The 25,552-nt window shown below is 39.7% G+C and overlaps 1 protein-coding gene across 4 annotated transcripts in view; it reads left to right on the forward strand.

Annotated features, from left to right (window-relative positions):
• MYO1B (myosin IB) overlaps window positions 1-25,552 on the forward strand; it is a 112,592-nt gene that overhangs the window by 10,027 nt on the left and 77,013 nt on the right. For all 4 annotated transcript variants that reach the window (XM_064660485.1, XM_064660481.1, XM_064660483.1 and 1 more), the window contains 2 exons: window positions 5,515-5,655; window positions 19,838-19,953. In XM_064660485.1, the coding sequence (XP_064516555.1) occupies window positions 5,521-5,655; window positions 19,838-19,953 (251 nt within the window). In that variant the 5' untranslated portion in view covers window positions 5,515-5,520. Of the gene's footprint in view, window positions 1-5,514; window positions 5,656-19,837; window positions 19,954-25,552 lie in introns of those variants that run through there.

The following is a 25,552-nucleotide window of genomic DNA, read 5'->3' on the forward strand; positions in this document are numbered from 1 at the left end:
ACCAGAGCTGTTTGTTGTTAAGTACTCAAGGAATCCGGTACACATGCGTAATTTTCAATGCCCACAGAAGTTAAAGTTGCACAAGGCTTCAGATAATAGCTCTTGCTTGGTAGGTAAGATGTGAGAAGCAGTAGCTGATTCAAAAGCTCCAAAGTATAAACTTTTTCAGTTTGGAAAACATTGATTTGTTCAGTAGGACTGTGAGGGGGAAAAAGGGAATTCAGAAGCTATTCAAACATTGGCAAAACCAAAAGTGAAGGTGGAGAATCAGAGGAAGCATTTTAGTTCTTCGAGTGCTTTTACTGCTGTTGTGATATCTATTAACATTCCTTCCTGCAATTTGTCTGTCAGATTTCTCAAGTCCATTTTCTTGCAGGAAGAAATCGAGGGCTGCAACATCATGGTGTTTTCTGCATATACTCTTTTCTTCGGCACATTGATAGTGTCAGAGCAACATCTGTGAGCAGTCACAGCTGGGCAGGAGGGTGCAGGTGTCCCTGGCTGACCACAGGCAGACAACACACAGGAGATGCTGGGTGCATTGCTCACCTGAAGCATCCAGGGACTAAAAAGTTAGAGGGTGGGGAAAGAAAGCAAGGATTTCCTTAGGAACATATCAATGTTTTTTCACACATACTGATGTCGGGAAATCTAGCTCTGAGTGAAAAGGGCATTGTAATAGTTCAGCTGCAGAGTCTGCCTCAGTTTACCTGGTGAACCAGCACAAGGTGTTGCCAATGAACTTGTGCTTTCTGGGCAGCAGTCAGAGGCTGGTGAGACTTGGGATGTGCTGGACAGCAGAGCAGGGTAAGTTTAAATCCTGCCTCCTGCTACACTGGTACGTAGGCTTTTCATGAGCAGTATGAGATGATGGTTGCAGCCCCTTTTGGTTTTGTTTTGTACAGGTAATGGCACTATGTCTGTGGCTGCTTTTTCCAGCAGTGGCCTGTCAGTGTCCCCACGCTGTGTGGGCTGATTGCTCCCTGACAGGGAAAGCAGGGAACGAGTTAGCAAACATAATTACAGCCTGACAGCAGCTCAGAATCGGACCTGGAACATGAAATCAGTGTGAACTCTGCTATTGAATTACTGATGTTGCACATTGTCTCTGTTAAGACTTATAAAAAAGGGGGTTATTTTCTTCAGTGAGTTGGTCACAGTGAAACCAAAGGCTTGGGTTTTTTTTTTTTTTGTTTTTAAATAGGCCGAGCTTGAAGCATATGTGAGTACATCTGTGTCAGTTTTGATGGTAGGGAAATTGTTCTTTTACTACAATGCCAGGAAAGAAATGAAACAAACCACCTCTGCAGCCAGTGATAGTTCCTGTGGAGCAAATAGTAAGTGTGTGCTACAGACGGCACAGCTGTAGGAAGCTGCTGACAATTGTTGCTGATCTGCTCGAGGGTGATGTGGAAAACCTCGACCAATTCCATAATATACTGTATGCCAATAACAGGGTATTACTTCATTTCCCCCACAGAGAATGTGCGCATTTTATTGTATGAGGCTTTGGGGGCTTTACCTATTTTCTGTATCATCTTCTATTTATGGTTCTAATTAGCTATTGTTTCAGAATGACTGATGATAAGGCTGCTGTGGCTGTGGGATAGTGTGATTTTTTTAATTTGCTATCCTTGTGGCCAAGAGGGGCAATAAGGTTATAGATTGAACTGGCCTAGCTGGTTGGTAATCCCTGGCACTGCAAGTAGTAGATACAACAGTCTGTTTTAAAAGGCTCTTTGTAGTGTGGGAGTGTGTGGATAAAAGCATTTTAAAGACATAGTATGCCCAGCACTTCTCCTCCTGAGCATGTTGTCCAACATGAAATAGATCAAACTGCGAAGGATTACTGAATAATCTCTCTTTTTATTTTTTTGAGAATAGAAATGTGTTGAGAATGTTCTCACTCCATTGAATTAAGGCCTGGAGAGAGACCAGAGGGAGGAAGAACAGATTTGACAGTTGCCTAGAGAGAAGGGAGATATTCTGAAGTTGCCAGTCTTGGTTTCAGGGATAAGAAAGGTAAATTTGGGAGAAGCCTCACATGGTAAACGGGTGTGGAAGAGATCAGGGAATGTTGAAGGAATCTAATTTGCAGACCACAAGCATTAAAATTTTAGTTGGGTTTTTATTTTTTTTTTCTGAGCTAATTTGTTGCTATATTAATAACTTGCAGCTGTAATCTTTATACACTTGCTTTTCTTGATGCCAACAAATGAGATGTTACAGTCACAAAAACAAGGTATTAGGTAAATTGAGGGAGTACCACTTACATTTTTAGGTTATTTTTTATTGAATTTCCAGTTTGAAATTACAGCACAGTTCAAATAGAGCCTCACAGCAGTATCTCTGTCCACCTTCCACCATTCAACAGTCTTCATTTGAAAAAAGTCTTGTTGTTTGATAGGACATGACCTGTTATGGTTCTTTCCTCAAACCCAGTTTCCTGTTTCCTGGTGTTTGCTCTCTCACCAGCACAGCTGTGGCTTTGGTCACTCCTGCTCTCTCAGGCACTGGGAGTGGGTTTTGGTCCTGTTCCTCTCACAGGTTTGGCTCTTGAAAATTAGTCTTGAGAAGCATTCATCTTTTTAGAGGTGCATGAATACAGGCACAGGCAAAAGCCACCTACTTTTTTGTACTGCTCTCCAAACTGTGATGCGCATGCTGTCACCAGTGCTGATGGGAAAAGAATTCCAGCTGCAAGGCATCTCTGAGTATATGACAAATACAAATACTTGGACATGAATTTGGATTGAGTTTCTGAGCTTTTTCTGAAGTTTAGCCATGTAATGTTGCAAGGGTTTGATTATTTATTTTTTTTTTCCTGTGTAATGTACTGATTTTTGATGTTTTTTTAAAAGCTGCTCTAAAAATGGGTATTTGGTATTTTGAAGGTGCTGTGTATACTGATCTTCTACTGAATTCTTGTAGATAAAATTAAGTTATTAATTCTATCTCATTGTATAATGTATAATGTTGGCTTTTCTTAAGAGTGCTTTTTCCCCCACTTGTTACCTTAGATAGGCAACCAAATTATCCTTTGTTGTTACCTAAACCAGAGCAGGGATTATGATTGGATTCCACCGAAATGGAGGCTAACAACACTGGTATGGCAGAATACTCTTGAATCATACATAAGTGTATGAGAGAATCTTCAATGAATTTTTTTCAAAGGAGAAGCTGTTGCAGGTGATTTTGAGCAGTCAGTGTTGAACAAGGTGTTTCACATATTGTCCAATTTTTTTATCACTTATGTATGTATTATTTTCTAACTCTCATGTTAATGGGAATATTTTAACCATAGTATGCTGTAAATTATTGTGGAAAAACAAGCTGAAAATTAAACTTTGAGCATAAAACTGAACCTTTGAAATATATTGGTAAATTAATATTTGTATACAACTTTTTCATCCAACTTAGTAGTAGATATAGTGTCTTTGTGCACCTCTCCTGGAAAACGTGCCACTGAGCTTGGGAATACATGAATATTCTTGATGGGTTTGGCTGCTCTTGGTCCTGAAATTCCTGAGCAATGATGCGTGAAGTGTGGTAGGTGGTATGTAATTTCACAATGGTAGATGAGGTATGCTACTTAGAACCTAAATTTTAGGTTGGAATTGCCCTTATTAGGATTTTTGTGTTGGCTTTTTTTATATATTTGGCCACAAACCCAATATTTAATAAGTTCCATACTTGAGAAGGGTTTTATTTTTTCAGCCTTCAAAAATTATTTGAGCATTAGTTGATGTATGGGAAGCAATTAGGTCTCTGAAACAAGACTGGTAGTTTAGAGAATTTGTCTTAATGGGATGCAGAAGTTGAAGTGATACCTCTGAAAAGATTCTGTAAATGTTTAAAATTTTTTTGGTGATTCAGAGAGGTGAACTTTTAAGAATAAAAGTATCTCTCTCTACAAAAATATTTGTTCAGTGTTTTTGTTTAAAATAAATGCTCTTTTGTTTGTTTAGCAGAGTTGACTCAGCTTTGGTTGGTTACCATAGTTCAGCACTGTTTCTGAATTTCCATGTGAATTTCTAGTAATTCCCAGGCTTGTTTCAGGTTTTTGGGGGTCTTGTTGTATCACTTCCGTCAGCTGCCTGTGGAGCTGCGCTTCTCTTCGTTGAATTTGGAAAAACATCAAGCACGACTATTTTGATCTAATATCCCTCAAATGTCACTCACTGCTGAAAAACATCAAATAACGTGTAGTAACTTAGTGGCTGTGGGCAGAAGGAAGAGATAAAAGACTTTGTTTATTTTAAATTAGTTATCTGATGGAGAGCTGCTATGGCAAGGTAATGCTGATCGTATAAGGTAATACCTGCTCAGCAACATTTTGGAAAACAAAAAAAAGTACATGGAATTGAAATGTGCTACAGTGAGAGGGGAAACAAGGAAAGCCTGATGGCAGTTCATGGCTGGGGGGTTACAGCTGAGTGGTGAAGTTCAGCTGTTGTTTTGTGTACCTGTGCAGTAGCTGGTTCTTGGTTTGCACGGTCAGCAGAGTTGTTCTCTCACCTCTGGTTCCTTGTTTGCCCCCTGCCGCTGTGAATCTGTTCATTTTTCAGTCTCATCACGAAAGCTTAAAGCAGTAACTGTGTGCCTGGAGTTCTTGAGGAACTCAGTAATCTTCTGTAGCATTTGGATTGGAAGGATAAAAGGCTGGGAGGATCAAATAAGTGTCAAGTTTTGGCTCGACCTTGACTTCTTTGTCTAAATTACTTCCTTTGTCAGACTTGGTTTCTTTGTTTGATCCTGGTCCTCTGTTTAAGCCCAACTTCTGACTTTTGCCACTCCAGTTATATAGATGCAGAGTCTCCATTTGTCAGCTGGATTGTTGCTGCCCCATGAAAGTACTCCCTTAAGCAATAAAGTTACAAATAAATCTGTAACTTAATTGAATCTGATTAGGAAATGAAGTAATTTGGTAGCTTCAGGTAACCAAGACCAGTACTGTACTAGAATATAGGCACTCTAGAGTACAGGATTCATGACTTAAGATGACATAATGTGGTGTGGTTTTTGTCTCGGGGTGGGTTCACTTAGTTGGTTTCCATTTCAAAGTTGATGCAGTTGGAGAAATGCAAGTAAGGGCGAGAAAGAAATTCAGATTAGGGTATTGACAAATTTAAACCCTAGTTTGGAGATCTTGGTGAAGCTTTTAATAAAACTTGGGTTTGCGTACACTCGAACACTGTGTTGAAATTGTCCAAAAAATCTGGTTGTGGTGCCCACTGGAATAACCATTCCTGTTTCTTGCAGTTTCTCATTTAATGTACAGTGGGCCAGAAGGCATTGTTGACGATTGGAAGTTAAATTTTTGGAATTGTGTGGACTACCTGGGTAGAAGCAATGTCTTTGAGAGCATTCCTTGGAAAAATAATTTTAAAGTAGTGTCATTCGATGGGCTTTTAACTTTTATTCCTTGAGCAGTGTTACTAGATAATGCCTGTGAATAATTAGAATAACTTTGAGCTAACTTTGCTCTTTGTTTTATTCTTGTTTATTTTCCAGGAGGAAATGGCCAAAATGGAGGTCAAGACGTCACTTTTAGATGACATGATAGGGGTGGGAGATATGGTTCTTTTAGAGCCACTTAATGAAGATTCGTTCATCAATAATCTGAAAAAGCGCTTTGATCACAATGAAGTTTATGTGAGTATATGTTAAGAAATTACAGCCTATGGGGACCTATGTTGTCATTCTTAAGATATGTGTTTATTTATAAGCATACACATAGACTGAATGCCTGAACATTGTCTGTTGTATTAGGGATGTTTTAAACCTTACTTCTGCTGTAGTCTTTCCTGTACTGCATTGTTTGCATTTGATCTCTCCCATCTGGGATATTTTTCCTTTTTCTTTTTCCCTTTGTGCAAGGGGGGGGACACCTCTGATTTTCGTAAAGAACAGTTTCAGACCTGCTGCTGACAATAACTTTGATACTGCTGTTGTCAGAGGACATTGCAGTTATAAATAATTCACTTAACAGTGAAGACACTTCCAGGATGTTAGAGCAGGTTGAAGTAGAAACAATTCATGCTTGGAATATGCTAAGGCTAACTTAAATGTTGCCTGCTATCTTTGATTTGCAAAAGGGTTATGTTTATTAGAGTGGTTGTATTTTAAACTAGATACAATGAGCTTGGATATAGGTGGAAGTAATCAAAATCTTCAGGGATATTAATCTCTGAGTGATGATCAACAGGAGAGATGTTGTGAACTGGCAATTGAAGCACAGGCAGGGAACAAAGTGGCAAATTGTGATTCCAGTTAAGCCTTTCATTTCCTGTTTCATCTTTGTTCCATTTTTACTAAAATGTGCACGGTATTGTATCTGTTATACTGCTTCAGCTGTGTGAACTTAATGATGTGTAGAAACATTCCAAGGCTGCTGGTGAAAGATAAGTCTTTTAAGAGTAAAAGCTGAAATATTTAAGCCAAAGTATAGCTATGATCTGCAAGCAATTGTGTCTACAGCTTATTACAATCAAATAGATGTGTTCTGTACTTAATTATAATTTAGCCCTTCTGCAGTTTTAATTTTTAGTGTGATTATGCTTTTCCTTCTTGCTAAGCGTTTGAACCTTCGTGGTCTCATTATACCTTCTCCTTTCCATCCTCCAGTATGGGAGGGTCTGTGCTGTTTTTGTTTGCTTCTTCTATCCCTTATAGTCTGTGCTTTTGTATCTCTGCTATTCATTGTCTGTCACATCTTTCTTCCCAAATAATTTTTCTGTTCAGCCACACGTATTCCCTTTCCGTAGGTTAGGTTGTAATACACAGTTACACCCAACTGCTCCTCCACTCACCTCCACTGATTTGCTCCTTCAGTTTAGACTGACAAATTAAACAGAAAATTAAAATAAGGACTCTCAGTATCCATTAAAACCTTGAAGAAGAAACCAGAACAATGTGTATTTGTGGAAAGATTTCTTCCACAATGCTTTAAAAAAAAAAACTCCGTGATGCTTTTGAGAGTTACATTTGGAAAACTTTGTGTCAAAATTTCCTTGTTCCTTAAAGGTGTGTTCTGTTCCTTATTGATAACCCTTCGATGTTGATACAGGCAGATAGATATCAGACTTCTCTTTTGTGCTCTTTCATCCTGCTTTTGGCAAGTCCTCCATATTCAACAGCTGCAGTGGCTGCCCCTTTTGGGACTCAGAGGCTTTTTTTTTCTTTCAGTTAGTGGCTTGTATAATTAACATGTTCCCCATCAGTTTTAGGGTTAATGCTATATTCCTGATGCCTACAGTAAAAGTGGGTGATAATGAATCATCTCGTTCTACTTTAGCTCAAGATAATATGAAGGAAAAGAGAAGGGAGCTATTTGCCTAGAGATTGAAGAAGACAGTACCACCCTGCCCACTCTTTGGGTCATATTTGAAAGTTTTACTTAAAGCATTAAGGATACAAAAATGCTCTGTGAGGGGACCCTAAGGTGTGCAGTCTCTTAAGAAGGGTTGCTATAAGTTATATGGATTTCTCAGTTTTTTTTTTTAAATGTAAACTACTATGGATTGCAAAGTATTTAATTACACGTTTCTGCTTAATTCAGACTGGATAGTTTTTCCTTGAAATACATTTGTTTGAATGACAAATGGGTATTCTGTTTTATTTTTATCTGCTATTATGAACTGGCTGACAACTGTATTCAAACACAGTTCTTTGAGACGGTGACAGTGAAGTATTTCCCCCAGTTTCTGATTTGGCTGGGCCTGGCACTGACATGCAATGTTATTAGCTGTATTATGTGCTTTGGTAGGCAATAGAGGTATCACTTTTCTCTTGCAATGTAGGATCCTTTGCCTAGCAGGTGGGAAAACCTGGTACTTAACTGTGCTCTGTTAAGAAGTGTGAACTGCTGCCAAAACCAAAACTTTTTTTTTTTTTTGAATCATTCCCTTGTAGTTTGTTGCTCTACCATTTACCCTTTTTCTTAAAACTTTCTGATTTGTTTGATCATGTTATTTATTTTTTTAAGGTCTTTCAAGTATTTTTTGTGAATGCACAATATGAAGGAAAAATGTTGCAGATCTTTACAAGTATTAAAACACTCACTACATCAATGGTGGAAAGAATTGATGTTTATGCCTGTGCCTCATGCTGCTACTAAGTATGCAAGTTACTTGGTTTGGGATGCTGCATGATTTTATTTACCAAATCACTTGAGGAATATTATCTCCTTTCCATATCAGTTGAGTTCTGCTGCCCTGCAAATTTCATACCACTGTTGCATATTTTAGAAAACTTGTAAAATAGTAACACTTGGAATGGTGCTCACTGTACCAGCCACATTAATTTTCAAGTACAAACTCTCCTCTACCACCTTCAGATTTCCACCAACTGTCTTCTCCCCAGTTTCAGTCATGACAACTACACTTTGTGTTTCTAATTTTAGGCTCTGGTGAGGACAATGAAGCCTCTGTTACACCTGGAAGTAGTGCTTGTTTTACTGTGTAAAATCTGTCGTTTGCATGCTGTCCCAGGGAAAGCCGGGATAGCACTGTTAAAGAGCTACAGTTGTTGCTTAAGTAACTCATACTGCAGATTTCTGCAGCTCCAACAAGCTACATACAGAAGTTGACCTCTCAGGATCCATTCAGAGGGCAGTAGGAATGGATTTGTCCTTTAATGGCTCAGCTGTGGGCTTAAATTCAGTCCTCATGTCAGTGCTTCATTCTAGGTATTACCAGAAGTTGTATCCAGGTTTAAAGAACAAAGTCAAATTGAAGCCATGTGAACAGATTGAAATGTTTCTCAGCAGTAAACCAGGCTTACTCAATGTCGGTTTCTAAGCAGTTTCCTGCAGACTGAAGGGTGTATCTGTGCTACATATGTTAGTTTTAAAATGGAGTTGCAGTTATAACCTTCAAAAGGGTTTCTTGTGAGGAATGAGACCTGTAACATGGATAACTTTGAAAATGCTTTGGTTGGCCAGATGTTGCATGACTGTGTTAGCCAGTCTTGGTAGGTAAAACAATAAAGGGGACTTACAAGAGGGATGGGGACAAACTTTTTAGTAAAGCCTATTGCAATAGGATGAAGGATATTGGTTTCAAACTAAAAGAGGGTAGATTTAGACTAGATAATAAGGAAGAAATTTTTTTTATAATGAGGGTGGTGAAACACTGGAGCAGGTTGCCCATCGTGGTGGTAGGTGCCCCATCCCCGGAAACATTTGAAGTCAGCTTGGGGCTGGGCTCTGCTTGATGTCCCTGCTTATTGCAGGGGGGTTGAACTCTAGAGACCTTTAAATATCCCGTCCAACCCAAACTATTCTGTGATTCTACGAAATGTGAGTCAGATCAAGCCATCAGTGAACAATGCCAAATCTCTCCCCATAGCCAAAGATGACAAGATAGTTGGGCTCATTCCACTAGAAGAGTTTTTGTTTTTTCGAGTCTCTTTCACAGTTATGTTTGATGCCGAATGTTTGATGTTGGAGATCTTAGTGCCAGCTCCATTTACCTCTTTGAAATTCTGCTCTGTAAGAGCTCCCCTTGCAAATGCATTCAGATCTGGATCCTCTGGTGGTCCCTTTGTATCATCCTGGGCACGTTCACTGTAAGCTGTTTTAGAAGCTTAGCTAAGTTTCATGCCGTGGTGCAAACAGGATAATAAGTGTACTCCTAACTATCAGGGAACAGACTGTGGCTTGATTACCTGTTGTTCAATTTTATGTGTATTTGATGGAAAGTTTAATAGACTTGGGTGTTGTGTTACATACCAGAGTGCAAAGCTGGAGGCTGTGCCTATAAAAATAAGCATGAAGGCTGGTGGAGCTGGAGTTTGGCCAAATATTCTACTAAAGACCATCACATTCTGCAGTAATCTCATGCTGAGTGGCTTTGGGGGGGGGAGGGCTCGTTGGGTAACGCGCATGTGTTAATTGGAAATGGGAATCTTGGAGTTTAGTCATGTCTGGAAATGTCTGAGGTATGTCTGACCAAGAAAAATCTCATTAGAAAGCTGTAATTGTTTATTATATTGTGTTAGCAACTCTTAAACTTTTCATTGATAAAATTTGCATCGCTGTTCCACAAAAGATCTTTTCTGTAACTGTTGGTGACAAAAGCCCGTGAGACTTTTTCGTTAACTTTACAAAGTAAAAAGTGGATCATGGGCAGTGCAGTTAGCAAGGAGAAAAAAAAATCCCACAATGTTGATTATTTGAAGGTTCCAGGGAGCAGTTTGTGCAGTTAAAATGTGTGACCTACGGACCTCATGGAAAACTTTAAATACATTTGTAAAATTCAGTTTGTGTGTGATGAATTTTTGACTTGTTCTGTTGAACTCCCTCCCTTAACTTTTTTTTTTATTTTATTTTTTTCTAAATTGGCTGAAATATGCTCATCCAATCCAGCTCAGCAATAATTTTTCCTTTGTATTTTGGGATGCAGACAAATGGGAGAGGGGCATCTGTCTGTATGTGCGTTTGCAGTGACTTATGAATGGTAGAGGTTTGGGATAAAATGTAGTGTGTGTGTTAGTCTGAAACTTAATTTTGTACTGGTTTTATTGCTTTGTGAGGTATGTCGAAGTGTCAAGGGAGGTGTGAGGAGTCTGGAGGGGAGTGGAGCTGCGTAGGCTCACGGGGGTCAGCCTTTAGAGGTCAGATACAGCTTTATTCTGCTGCCCTGCACATTTTTCCCCACAGTTATGTTGATTCTTGAAGTCTTCCCAAATTTGCAGAGGTCAACATTTTGTTCCTTACAAGAAAATGTTTGTTTGCTTTTTGTTCTTACAACAGAACAGAATCTTTCTCTGATGTCAGCGTTTAATTTGTATTTTCTGGTGCGTGGAGTTTGTGGGCTGCTTTGGGCAGGAACAGCCTTATGTTACTGAACATTTGTTGTTTTATCACTGAAACATTAAATATTTGGCATTCCAGTCTAGTAACTCAGTTTTATCTGTTTGAGGTACCATCCTTGTGGCCGCCTTCTGCTGGCATGGCTCTTCTGGTGTGCTTGTTTCATAGACTTAGCTACTTCCTGTTGATCTCTATTTTAATATTTTAGGGGTAGCCTTTTTGTTTCTGACTTGCCTTTACTCTCCTGTGTCTGTCTGTATTATTGATTCATCCCTTTTTCAGCTACCTTACAGTATTTAGGACTTTACTGAATTGCTGTCAAGCATAGTCGCTTTGTTCCTGCTGCACTCATACCTACTGTTCCAGATGCTACATTATGAAAGAATAGAGTAGGGAACAGAATTATGTGAATGAGACCAATTGTCCTGGTCTGCATCAGCCTTGTGTGGCCATCTCTCCGTATAAGTTCATTGCTGCTGTAAGAACAGAGTGTTGTGGTATTGGGAAACACAAATGCAACTTGCTGAGAAAATCTTTGTGGCAATAGTGACCGAGTGATTGTTGAAGTTCAATTTTCTTCTCAATTTCATTACCTTCTGATGTCAGCATGCTCATGTACGTCTCTAGTATGCTGTTGTTGAGGCCAGGTGGAGTCCTGTGTTGGGTTTTGATGAGGGTTGTTGTCCCCTGTGGTTTTGGTACGTCCTAGTGGTGTGCATGTTGGCTGGTAGCTGCTCTGTGCTTTGCTGCTCCTGCAGCAACATGCAGAAGAGTCTTTCCTCCTGCCAGATCTGACCCTGCTCTCTTGTACTTTCATGTTTTTACTTGTGTTTATCCAACAAGTCCAGCCTGGGCTGCTGGTCTTCCTTTGGGAGTTTGAGGAGTGGCAGGTGTGGTGACTGAATAGTTTCTTAAAGGCAGGATGGTTTGAGAGCTGGAGCAGAGCAGCCATCCATCCGCCTGTGATGGGAGCCCAGGGGACCTGAGTTTCCTCCCATCTCCTTCTCTTCCTCCCTTGGGGAATGCCTGTGTCAGTTTGAGCAATTTTCCCATCAGTGCCTCAACAGTTTTGCCCTTTGAGGGAAGCTACTGAGTTGTAGTAATAATATTGTTGCAGCTGCCATAGGCTAGGAACTTGAAGCCTGCTGCTTCTCCTTCAGATGTGAAAAAGGGCTTGTGTGCCCAAGGCTCATCTTTTCCTGTGATAGCTTGTGGCCTAAGAAGTATTCTACCTCCCTGCAAATCTTGCTTTGCTTATTACCTAGATAGAAATCCTGTGGGTCCTCTGGCCCTTCAAATCAGCCTGCTCTGGTAAAACAAACTTTATAACTTGCCCAGAGTCAGGAGTACAGATTTTCACAGGCAGCAGGTTGGCTGCTTTTTGCCTTGAAGTGCTTTGTGGGAGGAGAGTTACTTATCTTAAGGCAGTGCTTTGTTTCCTTTTTGTACAGCTCCCACGATGCTGAGCCCAGTGTTTGAGGCACTGGTCTGTAGGGCCACATGCAGTGTCTGCATAGAGGGGTAATAAAACATTAATAAGGATCACAGAAAATTGTGTGCATTTGGTGGGTTGTGTATAGGGATCTTCTCCTTCCCTACTCACTCTTTTTTTTTTTTTCCTCTGATGTGAAACCTTTAAAAAAAGTGAGGCGGTGTGGGAAATGCCTCCAGTAGGGCCCCAGGGATTGTTATAGTGTTGGCTCTGTCTCGAAATACTGTGCATTTCTTCACTAAGGTGATGACAACATTTGGGGCATTTCCTAGTGGTTTCAGTGCACATTATATGAAACAAAAACACAAAAGAAAGATTAATGAAAGATTGACAAATGACAGAAATAAAAGCAAAAGTGTCCAAGTGCTGTAAAAACATGATTTTCGCCCTGAAGACTATAAGTTAGCCTATAGCCTCCTATACCTCCTGCAACATGACAGGAGGTATATATCAGCCCACCGCCCCCATTTCATTCATACAGAAATGATGAAACATTTTAGAATGAATGTTCTCACTAATGTTTTCACCAGTGGTTTCTTGGCACAGACACTGTCCCATCTCCAGCTACTGCTTGCTTATGAAAACAAGTCTTTATCTTTTGAAAAGTGTGCAAGCACTGGTATTGAGGGGTATTTACATGCTGTCTTGAAAAATTCCTCATGTTACCTTTGGGTTGACTTCCTCATCACTTACTTTACAGGTTTGCCTGTAGTTGCATCCTGTGTAGGAATTCTGTTTGTTTGTATAAAAACGTCCCAACTTAGTCAGAGAGGTGACCAGCAGAGATGGTTAGTCTGCTTCATTAATAATAACACTAGAGTCTGTCATAATGATCTTGAGGTTAGCAGTAATATTCACTGAGCAGGGAAGAGATTTCTGTGCCCTGAAGAAACTCAGAAGAGAAACCCAACAATCTGCGCTCATGCATCCACTTCAAGTACTCGCTTCAACTTGCCATGTGGGTGTCTTTCTCTGGCAGATGATCTGCTTTTAACTTCAGGGCTCCCATCTCAAACACGTTGCAGTGTGATTCAGGGCTTGATCCTGGCCAGTGTGGGTTGGCCACAGCTTGTTCAGACTGCTGCTGTTTGCACAGTGACTTGCAGGATCAAGCCCATATTGGAGAGTATTTTAGTGGTGGTGTTGTCCTCTTTGACATAGGTTGTCTGTGTTGCGATTGTTTACTTTGGGATATAGATGTAGCTTCTGCCTTTGTGTGACCTGTGTGAGCTTTGTTTCTTGGGTCATGATATCAGGCATTAACGTATTTGGTACAGGGCTGTTATTTTGTCTCCTCTAGCAGTAAGGTGGTTTTGCTTGAACTATGGATACTGTTGCTTCAGTTTCTTATTTCTAGGTAGTTTTTTTTACAGTCTTTGCTCTCCCATGCAGGTTTTACAAGGCTGCCTGTCGTGGTTAATAACAGCATTAAGCACATGTATTAGCTTACCAGGATTGGTTTTTTTGGTATTACAACATAACAGACTTTGTCCACTGTGTTTCTGGGACTAAAATGCTCTTTCTGGGAAGGTGGTCTTGAGCAAGAGAGTTTTCATCATCATGGACAATAGGCTGTGTCTATTCAGAAATCCAGTGATATATTTCTTCAGTTATACACACAAAATTATAAAGGACTACATCCAAACTAAGATGAAAAACAGTATCAAGGAGAAGGAGTGGTTTTTCCATGTATATATGTACATGTGTGAGTATATATATACAGAGAGAGAGAAAGAAAGACTACATATGAGAGTCTAGTTTGTATTTGCAGTTTACTGAAGAGTAGCTTTTAGTTCCTGTTATTTCCATTTGACTGTTGCTCTTTGGGATGCTGGGCTTGTGTTGTGCCTGTGAAGTCTCTTGCAGAGGGTACCTGGAGGCCCTGCTCGTGCTCCTGGCTCACTGGAGCACAAGGAGCATTAGCCCAGCACTGGCTCAAGGGGAAGTGCAGCTCTTGGCTTGAATCACAGGTAGAGTTTTTGTATGTGCTGTCATGAAGCAGTGCAGGCAAACCCTGGACTGTTACAGGATGAAATTCTTGTTTGTTTGTTTGTCTTTTTCAAGTACCCAGCCCCTCCCTCTCCGCCAAGCAATACAAACACCTACACTGTCATACACAGGAATATAGTAAATCAAAGCCCCAGAAATAGTAAAGGGCTCAGATGGTTTTGCTTTTAGTCTTTATGTTACTCTTTTCCTTACTCTTTTCAACTATTATCTCTTGCAGCTTTCTGTTTCCAACATGAAGAAAAACACAATGAACCAGAAACACAGTGCATTTAGCTGTTTTATTGTGGCCAACCACAATGTAAAACAAATTTGAGCACACAGCATGATTGTTCAAATAATAGGTGATATTTTAATAAAGTACTGATCTAGTTGCTAATGTTTAATAAAGTGGGAAACTTCACTATGGAGTAAAGTTGCAGTGTTAAATTTGCCAGGTTCTGTTTCAGATTGGGACTGTTCAGAAAACTTAGAACATGTAAGCACAGGCTTCCTCTACCATCTCCTTGGCCTCAGCTGTTCTGAACATGCAGCGGCACACCTGCTTATGAGTTGGCTGGATCCAGAACTGCAGTAATTCAGGCAAATACAAAGAAAAATGAGTATTATATTAGAGATATAATTTTGCATATGTCACATTAAGAAACCCCACAAAACCAAAACACAGCACTCTCCCCTCAGTGAAAACAATGCTGTGTAAGCCTTGGTTCTGGATTCATTCCAATAAAATCTAATCACATTTCTCTTTGTTCTTTATTGTCTTTCTTTTCAATGAATTGTTTTAGCAGCATGATCTGAAACCATTCAAAGTCAAAGGAACCCACTATGTTTGAGCATAATCATTGCTAAAGAAATGTGCATTATACATATCTGGAGTATTAAAATTGGTCTGCATAAGTGGAAGAATCAGTATTTTACTAAATAATCTTATTTTACTAGAATTTCTTTGTTTTCTATTTCCATGCTCCAGTGTTTAAATAATTAAATAAAGCAACCTTATTGTCTCTTGGGAATTTAGTGCACTTGAAGGGTACATTAGCAGATGGGCATATTACAGCAGGACTGAGTTGTGTGCAGCAGCAGTTTCTCTAGATTGTTACACGCTACCATAGGATTAGAAGCATGGGTTTGTTTTTAACAGAACTGACAAAAGGGATGTAGAGTACAGTTCCAGAAGGTTTGCAGCAAATCTGTGTAGATGCTTAACGATTTTAAACTCTGCATAAGGTTGCTTTGCAGAGATTGCCACAGATCCAGAAAAGCTTTTAAAGATACAGAGCAGGCTTTTACGAGAGCCCCAGCTGTGCAGCTTCCGTGCTGCAACCTCAACTAGTGTCAGTAGTGTTCCCTGGCTTCTGCACATGTAATCTTGTCTCTTCTGGGCCCTTGGGGCATTGCAACTCTAACTTTGACAGGAGAAAAAATAGCTTTTTTTACTATACTGTATCCCAGGTTGTGAAATATTCTTGCATAACCTGTACTAGTGGTCTTCCAAAAGCTCCTCTTCTTGGGTTGGCCTGTGCTGCCTCTTCCCTGTGTGTGAGATTTCACCGCAGTGCCTGTGCATCCTGACTGTGGAGGTCTCTGGGGATCTTACACTGGGCTCACTGTAAGGTTTTTGCGACCTCTCAGCTGAAAATGTCCAGTTTCTAGCAAGAACTTTCCTCAGCCCTTGGCTGGGAAGAGGCTGCTGCCTGTATATTAGCAATAAGAGCTTTGTATCGTCTTGCTGTTTCAGGCCTCTTCTTGAGTCAGGGTTGGCTTTGGTCAGAAAGATGCAGAAGGCCTTGCAAGGTGCCTATAAGCTTGAAGTAGCCCTAGTATCTTGCCCCAGGTGGTTACATTGGCTTCCAGTCCTAGGGGAAGAAAATGGGGCATCAAAGTGTCTTGGTCGTTGCATCTCCAACAGTACTTAGAAATGACGTGTAACAAATATCAACAGCTTTTCCAGTTGAATTGGGATTTGGAATTTTCTTCCTGCTTGGGGTATAGGAACGAGTGGTATGTGTTGTTTGGTGGGGAATGCAGAATGCATTGTCATTTAAGCTGATAAAAATTTGAATGCTCTTTTCTGCAGATGAAATGTTAGCCCATCACAATGTCTCCATGTGACCTGACAGATGCACTGATAAATGCCGAGTGAGAGGCCCTTTTGCTTTGGGTTCTGGACAAACACAGCAAGGAGACAAAAGTTGCCTTTGTGAGTTATTGCAATGAAGTAGAAACTGGAAAGAAGGAGGGAATATTATCAAAAGTCTAGTTAGCGAAACTTGAGGAGACAGCAGATCTTGTCCAGTCTTGCATAACGAGACCATGTCAAGATCAAGAAAGAAATCAAATCTCCTGACTGTATTCTGTGCGTTCATCATCATGAGGCCACTCCTCTGGGGTTTCATTTTTGTCCTTAAACAGGGAAAATAAAGAATCTCTTTTGTCCCTGGGGTACTGTGGTATGGTCTCCCACTACTCTTGGGTGTTCTGCTTTCAGCAATGGAATGTTTCTGTGCTTGTCGCTTGCTCAAGGATTTAAGCCATTTATTTTGTTTGTTTATAATAGAGTTCTGGTGGGAAGACAGATGTTATGTGGGAAAGCTATTTTCCGGATCTGTTTATCCCTGTTTTGTGGAATCTCTCAGACCACCATTAGCAAGTAGCTATTAGGCATCAGCTTTGAGAGATTGGCATTTCTAGAAGAGGAGATGTATTAGTTCTTGTAAGCAGCTTTGCAGCAAAACCAGTGATTTCTTGGCATGCTTTGACTTGGTGTTTAAGATGGACAGGAGTATGTCTTTGTTTCCATATGGTCATTTAACCTTTTGAAATATTGGTATTTTAGGAAATGGTCTGTATTTGTTCATGTCTGACAATAAAGAGCTGACTTGAATTCCCAAAATACATTGTCTAAGGAATACTTAGCTATGAAGAGATGGTTCTAAATAAATCTCATTTGAATGCCTGTATTTAAAATTAAAAATCAAAGTTTTCACTTTCACTCATCGTTCTTTACCTTAACATTTCAAGGTACTTCAAGGAACGTAGCAATTAAATTGTATGCTATTAAGGTAGCAAAATAGGGGCAAATCTTTGAGTTCTGAAGAATTAATGTTTCAGAATACAATCTTCAGGATTTGGCCTTCATCTCTCTTCTGCTGATACTTTCCAAAACTGATTTCACAACAGGCTGAATTCACAAATTCCTAAGATTTAGAAGGAAACAATTTAACATATTAATGTTTTATCAGGAAAGAGTCCTAATTGGGGTATCCATGCACTTGGGAAGACTAGAAAGCTTCTTACGCTTTGGGTATCTGTTACCCATGCCAAGAATCTGTAGACTTGCAAATTGCCAAGGCCACATGTGTGCAGAGAGAGCAAAGTAAACACTGTAGAAAGGCAATTTCTGCATTTTCATCTTGTTCAGCCAAAGAGATTAGACATAGCTGGAAAGCGCTTTCCTCTGTAGGGGGAGGATGACCACAAAACTAGAACAATTTTTTCTTTGTTTAAAGAACATATACATGAGCACGCGCTGCGGTTTGTGTTTAAGACAAGCAAAAATCTTAATTATTTTGGAGTTGATCTCAACTGTCTGTATCTGAATGCCTCTGAGGGTGCTACCCTCCCGAGTTGTGGTGTGAGGCAGATTGGAGCTGTCCTGTTGGGTTGCAGCCTGGCTGCCGAGGTGCGAGGCAGCTCCACGCTTGCTCCCCCTCATGGCACTCAGCATGGGCCTTTGGGGTGAAACCAGCCTGTCCTAGGGTATTGGCTCTGTTCTGGGCTTGAATTCATGTCAGGAAATGCTTTGCAGAAGGTGCTGTCCAGTTAAAGGGAGAGGAGGTGTCTAGAAATGGTGAGGCTTGAGCCCAGTGGGTGAAGTGCTGTGTTTCATCGTAGCAGCATGGTACAATGAGTTGTCAGCAGCGGCTGCTTCTGATTCATCCTGTGAGTGGTAAACATTACAAGGATGAACTACGAGAGTCTTTGGAGACCTCATACCACTTGTTTTATCACTGGGGTCTAGTTTGTTCCACTCAGTTTGGGACAGAAAATGCCACGTGAGCTCATGGCTTGCCTGCCCATATACGTGCTATGGAAAATAGGAAATATTGCTCTCCCTTCTTTCTGCTTAGAACCAAATTTAGTTACCATTTAGCATGAAATTGCTTTAGACTTGAAAGTTAGATAGGGAAGGGTTGCAGCAATTAATATTTTTGATTTGTGACTTCAGCTCTGGCAGTAGTTTGGTGCTCTACTGAACCTGTTGCTCAGTAACTTGGGCTCCTCATGCCTCTCCTCCCATTTACATGTGCAAATTACAGCACTTTCCTCTAAGAAATGTTGAGGGGTGAAATCCACATAGTGATTGCAAGGTACTAAAACATTACTGCACAGAAGTAATTTTAAATCCTAGATCATTGTAAAAACTTTTTTTTTTCTGTCATTAGTGTAAATGTAATCCAAGTAGTGGGAACCTGTGGCTTTTGTGCACAGCTTTACATCTCCAAGGTTATCGGAAAATTGTGTTTCATAAGGTGTTAACTATTTATTTCATGGTTGTGGAAAGAGATACCAAACATTTGAGGTTTTATTAATCTTTGGTCAGTATCTGCAGGCAGGATGGAATGGGGTTTTGGCATTTTTTGCCCCTCTGGTGTATTTGGGTGCAGCCTTTGTAGCTGGAGGGAGGCCTAGAGAGCTGTGGGACACCCAGCAGTAGGCTCAACAAAGACAAGTTAATTGTGTCATGTGCAGGCATGGTAGTTGTGGTGCACAGAACTGGTCTTCATTCAGCTCAGTAGTGGATGGGATCTAACAGAGTAAAACAAAAAGCTCCCTCTGCTTTCCAATGGTAATGGTGAGTATATTTAGAATCTGGACACAAAATTTATGCTTCGCGTCATGGTAGGACTTTGTCAGACTTGAACCCTGACGGTAAATCTCTCCTTTGATGGAGACCTGTCAGAGGCTATTAACCTTCAGGTTTCTTATCTGTGAAGCTGTTCTGTGCTCAAGGCTTTGGTGAAGTGTCATGAAGTTCCTCGTTGGGAAGGGGAGCACAGTCCAACTCCGGCATTGCCTTACGTGGTTTTGTGTGAGTGCCCAAGGGCTGCAGCAAAACTCGTGTGACATTTGCCATGCAGATGGAGTGAGTTCTTCATGAGCATCTGTGTCCTTTTTCCTTTCCCTCCCCCAACTGAATTAGTCACAGAAATATAGTACCATTGGGCTTTCTTTTAAAAAATGTTCATAAGAGGCTTTCAGTTATGTAGAAATAGCTTCTTGGTACCCCAACGGTGGTTTTTGAGAAAGATTTAAAAGACATTTCAGAGTGTATGCACATATTTATTTATTGCTACAATTAGGTGCTTTTTTGTTTGTTTGTTTGTTCGGGGTTTTTTGGGGTGGTTTTTTTGTTTCGTTTTTGTTTTTTTTTTCAGAAGCATTAAATGGGCAAACAACATATAAGCAGCAAAAGTATGTTAAAGAGAAAAATTCATGATAACTTTTTTTTCCTTCAACAGACATACATTGGCAGCGTGGTGATATCAATAAACCCCTACAGATCTCTACCCATTTATACTCCAGAGAAAGTGGAGGAATACAGAAACCGAAACTTTTATGAACTCAGTCCTCACATGTAAGTACAGCAAAGAAGTTTTAGTTTTCATTCTGTCCTGGAACAGATGGTACCAGCTGTCTCCCTTCTCAAAAGCTGTGTTGATTAAAGCAAGCAAAATGAAAATCACACCACCACTCCCACAAAATGAATTTTTGTTAGTTCATCTATATTCTAAAATGAAGGCAGAATGAGATACTCTTTCATGCACTTAGGTTCTGGTATGTGCATTTCAGAACATCTTCCCCTAATTATTTAAAGTAGCCATTATTACTGCATGGGAAAGTAAGCAGTGTGTTTTCAAGGAAATCTCTTCCTTTCGAAGTCCAGACTGCCTTGTGGAAACCTCTAGATGTTAAATATGCCTGACTCATATAGTGTTACTTTTGGTATCTGAAACTCTTAATTTATCTTTGTGCAATGCAAAAAAAAAAAAAAAAAAGAAAAAAAACCAAAAAAGAAAAAAGCCTCATGATGAATGTAGAAACATATTGGACATGTCTGAATGGTAACTGTAGGAAAAAAAAAAAAGCTTGGTCTTCTCTTCTCTGTGCTGGGTTGAAATGAGCTCATTCCAAGAGGACAGATAGAGCACCATGAATATGTAATGCAAATTTTAAGGCTAAAATATATAGCAGAATTATTGGTCAGAGCTATTGAGAGTAAAGGAACATGGTTAAACCCTGTGCATAATAGGACAAAATGTTGATTGCAGATGTGGATGCTATGGCTGAAAATGAGGTACCTGGGCTTCAAGGTCTGTATGTTGCAGTGATCATTTTATCTTGTCAGACATTTTTCATCTTCCTTCAGTGTTAGCTTTTAGGTTAAAAGGAAATTATGTGTGGAAATAGTTCTGGAAGTTATTTTGTTCTGATTAATTTTTTGCCTTAAGGCTTCATCTGTAACATTTCCACATGTGTTGGGCTGAAATGCAGATAGCGCGTTAATCAGATCGAATAAGCTTCTGGTAGTTCTTGGACCTCTTGGATCTGAACTCTGGCTATATTCAGGTTTTCTTTCTTCACAGTTTTGTTTAGCAAGCACAGTTGCTTGCTAAATTGACACAGTTCCTTGCTAAAAGAACTTTCTGCTCTGCTAATTCTGTTCAGATGCATAAAATTTGCTGTCAAATGATGGAGTATTTTAAAAGTAAAATCTGGGAGTTAAAGTGTGTCTGATATTCTGAAAGTCAGTACTATGTACTTGGTTACACCTTGAATCAAGTACATAGTATTGTATTGATCTTGACATTTTTCCACCTCTGTTGAGAGATGATTTTCCATAACAAAAGTGGTCAACAATCATTCTTGTGTGTATTAACTTGTTTTAACTTGACAGAAATATGTTACATAAACATCATTCATCACTAATGAAAATAATTGTATGGTCAGGCTGCTATCTCACAGCAAGAACTTCTGTGAGCAGGAGATTGAAGTGAGAAAATGTTGACTTTTATGTCAGGAGATCTTGACTGCACTATAGCAGTAGACTTTCCTTGCAAGTTTGGATAGAGTCCCAAGTCAAGAAAAACATAAACCTAATTTGTCTTGGACATATATGATCTCTCCACAAATTTTCTTTATTTGTTATGTCTCCTGTATGAAAATTTTGTCTTCTGACACCTGCTAAGTAGACAAAATATCTTTAAAAATAGAAGATTAGGAAATAATCTTTGTTATTGTTTCTTTTACCGATATGGTATTTTCAAACTGTAAAAATATAAAATGATCTTACTTTATGGTGACCTTGCTTCCCTTCCCATCTGCCTGTAGATGCTTATAGGAATTGCAGAATCAAGAGAGTCACTTTAGCCTCTGCTAAAATTGGTAAACTTCTCACCATCTTTAAAAGATATTTGGAAAGTATTGTAGGTGTATAAAATAAGTGCTATGTAGGCTGCCTTATGCCATCTCTGACAAGCCTAAACAACTTTCCATCCCCTTTAATATGTAGTGCATTGTGCTGTACCTAAGGATTCATGCCAGTCCAGTTGTTCACTGTGTGAGCATGGAGCTGGTCCTTGAATGCTGGTTAACAGACCATGAGGTGAGTGCACAGGGTGGCCCTACAGTCCTGCTGGAGCCAAGCCTAGGCTGTTCAGTGGGGTGCTTGCCTGCCAAACTGGTCAGTACAGACCAGGAGTGGGGTTTGGGACAGAGCTGGCATCATCCCATCCTTGGAGCTTGCAGCTAATTCTAGGGTTGACTGCTCTGGCAGCAGCAAGCCACTGCTAAAAGCAGGGTTCAGACATGTCTGGGGAGGCTGCTGCACTTCCACAGAGACCTTGCAATCTTCAAGGTGGTTTTTTTTTAGCTGCTCAGGAACTTTAATGAAGAGATGCTGTGAGACAAATTGCAATTTGTGGTATTTTTTCTGCCATGGGGGTAAGAAACCCTACATTGATTTGTGGAAATGTACATACCTACTTTTCTTTGATGTGTAAATCTCTATTGAGCCATGGCCTCTTCAGAAGTATTGATTGTGGGCGAGCCCACTGCACCATTTAAGTGTGCTTTGGGAAAAGACTTTTCGTTCCTGTCATGTAATCCCGAGCAAAGCAAAACTCTAGACTTTTTATAGGGAAACTAATGCATACAAAGTGTGCATAGAAATGCATAGAAAGTGTGTCTAGAAATAAAATTACATGTAGTTTGTTTCTTATTTCAGTGTGTCCTTTGTACAAATAATGTGATTTTGTTACTAATGGTAGCTAGAAAAATGCAAATAGTTGATTGAAAAAATTTTTAGCAGTGGTTTGGTTTGAGATTCCTTTAGAAACCAGGTCAGTATGGCACCAAAACTCTTCTGTCAGAAATAAATGTGCTGTCACCTGTTGGCATGATAACTCACATTCTTCGATGTCTGTCATTTTGGAGAGAACCTTCAGGTTTGGGAACCTGAAGGTTTTAAGTGTCAGCATCTCTAGAGTAGTCTGCCATGGGACATTCCTGCAGCTCTGGCTCTGTGTGAGAGCTCCTGGGAAACAAGGAACATAAATCATGGTTTGGTTATTTTCCAGTAGTTTTGTATGACCTTCCATCTGTGCTTGAGGTACATGCGTGTGTTCCAGTGTGATGGATTCATATAGGGAGGGTGTTCTTGAGAATTCCACCCGTCCCAGTTAAATAGCAGGCTTGGTGAGCAAATGAAAACAGAAGGAAAGAGAGAAGTATATAATGCCATGAAGGAAATCCATACCTGGAGTTTTTTTCCATATATGGTCATTGAAGGAAACATGTGAGTGAAAAATCTGTTCACGTGTTTTCTTAGCCCTAATCTCAAAGAGGAGGGAGGGAGGGAACACCTAATCATCTGCTCTGTGTTTCCTCAAGAGTGTCTGTGAGAGTGACTGACTCTTTCAGTGACGCCAGTTAACACTTAATTGGAGGGTTTGGACAGGGTTGTTTTGGTGTTTTGGTTTGTTTGGGTTTTTTCTTTTTTTTTTTTTCTTTTATTTTGTTTTTTTAATGATCTTTGGAAACTAGAGTAAGGCCATGACCACAGTTTGAATGGGCAGCCAAGCTGAATTTCTGGGAGAAAGTTTCTGATCAGGTGATTTTGGATAGAGTTACACCTGATAAAATTTGATCAAAGAGATTTTATTTTAGTAGTTTGTTCCTCTCTAAGTACACTGCTGTTGTTGTGACACCATATAATAAAGTGTTACTTTTCTAGGTCTTCTGGAATGCTTGTTTTCATAGTCTGTGGCTATTTGCATAGTTGTAATAGGAAGTTTACCAAGCTTTTTAATTGTTGGGTTGTTGGGTTTTTTTGATGTTTTGTTAATCTTGCTGGTTTTGTCTTTATCTGCAAGGCAGGATCAAACTTGTCTCTGACTTGATAGGGCAGAGTATGACATTTCAGTGTTCAAACAGTTTGCTGCTTGATTTGTGCAGTCCTCTCATTTCTGTTCTGATCTCTCAGTTAATGTAATTACTCTTTCAGTTGGTGTAATTGCTGCTTTGCTTACCTTGTGGGTAGACTGGTCATGAGAGCAAGCCAAGCTGTCTATCTTGCTATTTCACATTGATTTTCACCAGTGACAAAGGCAGCTGCTGGTGTCTTTGAAGTGAATGCAGTGGGAAATCAAGTAGATTACCGTACCACATATTTGTAACCATAATGCTGTATCACTTTCCTACCAGTAACAGGTTTGCTTTAAGGGATTGCAGAATAGGTGCTTTCATGCATTTCCTATCTTAACATCGGTTCCTGGCTACTAGCAGCTCTCTGTCCCTGGGAGGTGGGGTGGCATGTGGCTTTTTGCTCCCCTTTGTGTTCTGAGATGCCTGACCTGCTCGCTCTAGAAGAATCACAGATTATTTTGAGGCACAAAATAAAAGTGGCAGCTGTATTGCTAATGGCAAGATACAAGCAAATGAGGGTTTGGTCAACGTGCATTTGTTTTAGCTATGCACTGAAGTTTTTATGGTGAGTAACTAGGAGCACAGTAAAAATCTGGAGAAGGCTTTTATCAGACGTCTATTGAATTCCACTTGGGCAGCTTTGCTGTATTTTTTATTTACTTGTTATTAGTTCTTTTAAATCAGACATTCCTGAAGAGACAATAGTTTGCATGTAAAGCTTTCAAATTTAGAGAAACTTTAACTTTTACAGGCAACTCCAGAAATCCAGATTGCCTTAAATGGAATACAAGCACAAATATATTTGTTAAAATGTAAGAATGAGGAACTTATTCATGTTCCCCATTTCAAGGATTGTCACATAGATAATTATTGGGACAAATCATTAACTTGTGGATATCTGCAATTACTCTGACAATAGATAGTGTTTACTGTTTCCTTTTCAAGTTTTGAGCTGAAGTAAGTGGTGAATATAGAAGTTATATTTTTGCTTCTATCTTTTTCTTTTTTTTTGCTGGTGTTCCAGGATTGCATGTCTTTGGAAACACCAAGATTACAGTAACTCTTTTTCTTCTGTGATGTAAAGCAAGTATTTTTGTCTGAAGTGTATGATAAACCCTCAGCTGTGAACGATAGTTTTTAACTATATGTAAAACTAAGCTTTTCCCCATAGATAGCAGAGTTGTAAGATACATAGTAGCTGTCTTTATTTGTTGAGGAAGGGGGTGGTGGGGTGAGAGCCTGTGATATGCTTAAGTGTCCTTCATTGCCCCAGTATGTTTATTTTAACATTTCCGTTTCAGTTTGTACTTTCCTAATCTTCATTTGCCTTTGTTTTTGTTGTGTGGTTTTTTTTTTGTTTTGTTTTTTTAACTACCCCCTCCATGGTATTGTTCATCTTGCAATGTCTTCTTTTTAGAGACACTCTGTTCTTATTCCTAATAATTCTTTACTTTTCCAGAGACTCAGTCTTTGGACTTGTTCATGTGGCTCAGCTGAGTGCCGCTTTCAGAAGAGATATATAGTTGAGGGAAAACGATCACTTCAGAGGTTAGCTGGCAAAATCTGTGACTGATAGAGATCATAAATAGCAATTAGGGAGGCCTGTCAGTACCTAATTGTTAAACCCATGCTAGGAATAAGTTGAAAGAGAAAGGGGATGAAAAAAAAAACCTAAAGAGAACATTGAAGTCTTATTTTGGCAGGGGTCAGGATTATTGCTCTCTTAACCTCTCTAGCGAGGCAGCACTGGA

This window comes from Pseudopipra pipra, chromosome 7 (assembly GCF_036250125.1).
Source record: "Pseudopipra pipra isolate bDixPip1 chromosome 7, bDixPip1.hap1, whole genome shotgun sequence".
NCBI classification, from domain to species: domain Eukaryota; kingdom Metazoa; phylum Chordata; class Aves; order Passeriformes; family Pipridae; genus Pseudopipra; species Pseudopipra pipra.